Below are 5,748 nucleotides of genomic sequence, written 5' to 3'. Positions count from 1 at the left end.
AAATAACAATAACTACAAAGAGTATACAAGGAGAGAAGACTGATGGTGGAATACTGACAGATATTAGATCCTGAGGATATGTTTATAAAGCTCCAAAATACAGCTCAAGATACTCTTATGCTCACATGAAACTTACTTATTAAAATGAATAATAAACATGAAAAGCTTACCTGACTCTGCTGAGGAAGCTCTATTTTTAAGAAGGTTATTTTCCACATTATGGAAGAACCTCACGTAAAATATTAGAAGTAACGACAGAATTTTAAAAATCAACATTTTAGAACCTTGTCAATGACTCACCTCGATAAAAATTCTTTCAAATATTTTAACCTAAATAAATAAAAGGTGAGCAAGGGTCTTAAAAAGAGAATAAGAAAAACACATCAAAGGCACAGGATTTGATTGCAGGGAAGCTGACTCAACAGCAAAGCCATCCCGCTCGCACAAGGGCCTCACCTTGTCTAATGAGGCAAGGACTCAGGAAGTGTAGTAATGTAAATTAGTAGGAAATATGTGATCAACAAGTCCCGCCCACTGAAGATACATATAAAAAGGACCTGTGTAGACAGTGATGTTCAAACTGACAGAAACGGATTCCCTGCTCCAACAATATCCTCCACTCCTGAAACCATGTCCTACTACGGCAACTACTATGGAGGTCTAGGTTATGGCTATGGTGGCCTGGGCTGTGGCTATGGCGGCTATGGCTATGGCGGCTGTGGCTATGGCGGCTGTGGCTATGGCGGCTATGGCTATGGCGGCTGTGGCTATGGCGGCTGTGGCTATGGCGGCTATGGATGTGGCTTCGGTGGCCTGGGCTGTGGCTATGGTGGCTATGGATGTGGCTACAATGGCGTGGGCTATGCCTGTGGAGGCTACGGGTATGGCTCCAACCGCCCATCTTGCTGCAGAAGATGTTTCTACTGAGAAGCTTCCAGAGAAACTCAACTTTTTATCCTCCTCCAGCTTCCTGAATCTGCCTCCATGATTCTTCCTGTGAATAATTCCATTTTCTCCTCTGAATGTCAACATCATCCTAAGACATCTAAAAAGACAAAATAAAATAGGTTGGATTCTGCAAAACTTACCTGAACTCATTGAAATCACATGGAATGTTTCGTAGTTTTTAAAACCTTTTCCTTTGATATTGTATTGCCTATCAAATTTCCCTCATTTTTGATCAACAATGATATGTGAGAAAAGTATATAGTAATTTTAATAAACATTTATCTCACTGAAAATACTTGTTGCATTTATATGTGTGTGTGTGTGTGTGTGTGTGTGTGTGTATGTTGAAATAATTCGATTTAATATTGCTTTGGGAGGATTAATGTTTTCAACTGGCTTTGCAACTTGCTACATCTTAATGCTATAAATGGGGGGGGAAGGTCATATGAGGAGTCATAATCACTATTATAGAAGTAATATAATCCATTTCCTTAAAAGTGACTGGCATATAGGGAATGCTGAATAAATATTCCCTAAGTGATGGAATATCACTGGCTTTAAGGATGGGACATAGCAAACCATGTAATTTCTAACAAATTCTATTAAGTTTTGATTGGCAATGTGAGAGACATTGGAGCTACGCCCATGTATACACATGCCCATTACCAGGCTCTTATTGTCGAGATGATGACATTGCGTATGATGGGAATGCCTTAGGGAATCTGCATGCAGCAGCTGAGAACCACAGGAACTCGAGCAACCATGTTCTTGTGCCCAATCCTCCTAGAGCTCTGATAGACATGATGTACTATTGATCATTTTGTTCAGCCAAGATACTGCCAAGCTGAATTATCTTTAAATAAAATAGATTGCCATTCCACTTATTGGACTCATTTCTTGTGTTTCCTCACCCAGCTTTTCCTATTCATGTCAGAAATGCCAACCTCATTCCTGACTATTGGGGAAAAGATAATTCACATTCAGCATGCCCATTTCGATCAGCCAAAATCAATGGGATGACTTATAATTTACAGAAAAGTTTTACTTTTATGTTGTATTAGCATCATGCTTCTTCACATCACTCATGGGAGAGATCAAGTTCATGTTTAATAATGACCTATGGCTGTAAATATTGCTGCATTGCATTTACATTAAAATGTCCCATCATTTTTGCTTTTCTCGGTTTATATATGTGCGTACGCATGTGAGAGAAAGGAATAGAGAGAGAGAGAGAAATGAGAGACAAACAGAGAAAAGAAGGCAGAAACAGAGAGGAGAGAACAGACTGTCTTTGGCTGTCTCTGAAGTTTTGATGTGTCTACAAATTCAGGGATCTGAACATGAGCTCTTCTTATCGAAGGACATATGTCATCCAGGCTTCCGTGGGATTCGGCAGCTACTACCACATCTGATCAGACTATGAAATTACTCATGCCAGATAAATGATACTTTTGCCTACTGAAGCAGTTCTTCTTCCTATCACTACATTTAACAACCCCTGCCTTTGTCTCTTTCCTGATACCCTGAGTCTTAGCCGAATTACTTAAAACTGTGCCTCAAGAAAGAGATCGTTTGCTCCCCACACCACACAGGCTTCTGGTTATATTCTACATGTTATCCATAAAATAGTTCATGAAAAATTCCATGCTTGGTGGCTGCCGACTGCCTGATGTTTGACAGATCCTTCAGGAGGGACCCTCTCACTGCTCACCACCTCACCACCACAGTCTTCCACGCACTGAGTCCCCACCATCTCCCTTTATACTACTCCCTCTCTTCATTCAGCTCGGCATTTACAATGTCCAACATGAACGAATATTTCTTTTTTCTTAAGAAGCCTCATGACATCGGGAAATGGTGAAGAGACAACAGAGGTTTATGGAATACGATATCAGTCAGGCAAAGATCATTTTGATTAAATGGATTTTCTACTTTATTTTCAAAAATTGCTACATTTTGCTCAAAAAAAAAAAAAAAAACCCCACCAAAAACGTGCGGCCATCATTGCATTTGAAAAGTGAATCCTACCAATGAAATTCTGCTTGACTAGCAGGTGCCACGCGTCATTTTGATACCGGAAAATCTACCTTAATGCTGTGAAGAGATGTGCATTAAGCATAACGCCAGACACACGTTTCACCCAACGAAGAAAAGTAATGATTCCAGAAGAAACTGAACTTATTTTATTTGTTTTTCTTCACAATACTGGAAGTTTCTCTCATGTCTTTTTACCACTTCTGGCATCTCATGCTGTGAATGAGATCAGTGATATGAGGAGACACAGGAACAATAAAAGCTGTCACATGACACAATGTCTTAAAAACGGCCGGCCCATGGTTAGTAACAGATAAGTAACAATTGAATGGTTGAAAGGAGCTGAAAAACCTGTGTGATTTTTTTTTTCTCTAAAGTTGTATAGAATCTATACCAGAAGCCCGAGGGAAAGCCGTGTTCTTCATCCCATCTGTACACCCATCACTACTCTCAGTGTTGGAAGCAGTGTTTGTGGGGTCAGAGAAAAATTGGGCTCGGCAACGATAAAGTCAGGAAGCTTCTTAACAAAATCTCCCAATAACTTTACATACAGTGAAGATATAAAAGTTATATTAATCTTGTTGTCAAAACTCACTTGGGTATGCAGGTAGCTTTTCAAAAGTTTGCATTAGGACCCCTGGCTTTTACCAAGAAACTTAGACTTGCACCTGTTTTCTCTAACCAAAAGAAATCCAAAAGGGGTTCTTGCTTTTGTCAAAAAGGGCAAAAAGTGAAAATAGCATTCAGTGTTGGCTTTGCAGGAAGTCATTATAGAAACAGCGAGCACCCCAAGCTGTGAGAGTGGCGCCCCCCCCCACACACACCCTGCCTGCTCCCTTCCCAAGAACTATGCATCGTAGCATCACCCTCAGAGGCCTGAATTGTGTTTGTGAGCATCGTGCTTCCTCCTGATTTATTTTGTGCATCTGTTAGCAAGATGTGTCCTAAAGTATCACCAAAGCCTTACAAGGTTCTTCTTTTTTTAGTCTGGGAATGCTCAATTTTTTTTTTTTCATATAAATTAACAGTAACTGTTTCTTCACTTTATGCCATTCCACTCTAGGAAAGGTTTCATAGGAACATTGTTCTATTTTCAGATAGTGGGAGAAACCTGTACTCTTAAATAGATCTAAATTTCTTTTCTGTAAAGCATATTTAAATTAAAATTATATTTTAATTCTCATTAAAATGTTGAAATAAAGAAAGAAAATAAAGGAAAAAAAAAAAAAGCCTGGAGCCTAGTGTCTGCTGTGTGGTCAGTTAGTCTTTCCATTGGGGATTTCTATCTCCACCAACTCTTCATCAATCAGCCAAAAACTGAGGGAATGAAGAATGAATGCAAAACTCTTTTCACCTCTCATACTTCCCACACATCATTTAGGACACATCACTACTGCAAATCCAGGGCATTCTGTAACAGCAAAAATGAGCCCTGTTAGAAAAAACATTAGCTTAGGATGGAGTACCAAGCTTAACCTTCATGTGGTTTGCAGGTACATCTACAGCACCTCCATATGTGATGACACAAGGAAGCATAAAGCATAGACAGTTTCTGCCCATAAATGGTCATACATTTTCCGGAAAGATCAAGGCAGCACATACTCAAGGGTAGGTTGATAAATAAATGCCAAATATGTCCATATGTGATAGTACTTGCCAGCATGTTGCCAGTAACGTAACCAAAGAGTAGCCATATTGAGTTGGAAGGAAGTGTTTTTTGTAAGAGTAGATTGGATATTTTATAAGGGTAGAATGAATATATATTCTACCATCCTTTATGTGAAAGATTCAGGAAGCGTGTTCCTCCAGACAAGGCTCGTTTTAAAATTCTTAAAGAGGAATGGAATGAAAACCAAACAATGGGATGCCTATTTTCAGGTTTTGCATCATACCACGTAATCAGGCCACATTTATGCAACTAAATAAATATACAGTGAAACATAGCCTTGAAAATAGAATAGAGTTTCATTTTAAAGGCCCATAAATTCATGGTGGAGTCCTGACATAAGGGTAAAATTATCTGTTATGAGGGCCATGTTTTGCCAACAAATCAAAATATTCATGATGTTGTAGGAAGCAAATTAGTGAGATGTTGGCCACTCTGCTGCCTGTGGTTTTCTCCACCACCACTGAGGGTGTATAAAAGGCCCTTGGCAGATGGAGGCATTCATATTAAAGACACCTACCTCCTGCTCCTCAACTGAAGCTTCCACTTCTGACACCATGTGTTACTACGGCAACTATTATGGTGGCCTGGGCTGTGGCTATGGTGGTCTGGGCTGTGGCTATGGCCGTGGCTATGGTGGCTATGGTTATGGCTGCTGCCGCCCGTTGTGCTACGGAAGATACTGGTCCCATGGCTTCTACTGAGGAATTTTTCGTCTATTGGCTACATCACTCTATTTTACTTGCATTCTCTTCATGTTTCCCTGACATGAAAAATTTTAAAATGTCTTCAAAAATACTGACTCTGTATTAAACTATCTGAGATAAATAAAGGAAACTCAGCATGCCTGTTTTGATTCATCATTATCAATTAGATCCTATCACAGTTTATAGGAAAGGATTTCCTTTGATGTGATATTACCTTTATAATGTGATATAAAATTTAATTGTTGGGTTATCAATTTTACTTGAAAGCATGTATTTTTTTTTTTATTTTTTAACGTTTATTTGTGAGAGAGAGAGAGAGAGAGAGAGAGAGAGTGAACGGTGGAGGGGCAGAGAGAGAGGGAGACACAGAACCCAAAGCAGGCTCCAGACTCT

At 39.5% G+C, this 5,748-nt stretch overlaps 1 protein-coding gene across 1 annotated transcript; it reads left to right on the top strand.

Moving 5' to 3' along the window:
• Positions 1–630: 630 nt before the first annotated feature.
• On the top strand, positions 631–5,352 carry LOC145712432 (keratin-associated protein 20-1-like). The gene is made up of 3 exons (XM_081790144.1): positions 631–733; positions 3,492–3,501; positions 5,265–5,352. Exons 1-3 carry the CDS (start codon positions 631–633, stop codon positions 5,350–5,352), a joined length of 201 nt encoding a protein of 66 aa, XP_081646270.1.
• Positions 5,353–5,748: the final 396 nt, after the last annotated feature.

Source organism: Panthera onca, chromosome C2, assembly GCF_046562875.1.
Source record: "Panthera onca isolate mPanOnc1 chromosome C2, mPanOnc1 haplotype 2, whole genome shotgun sequence".
Taxonomy (NCBI): Eukaryota; Metazoa; Chordata; class Mammalia; order Carnivora; family Felidae; genus Panthera; species Panthera onca.
This window is presented reverse-complemented; position numbering and strand designations above follow the sequence as displayed.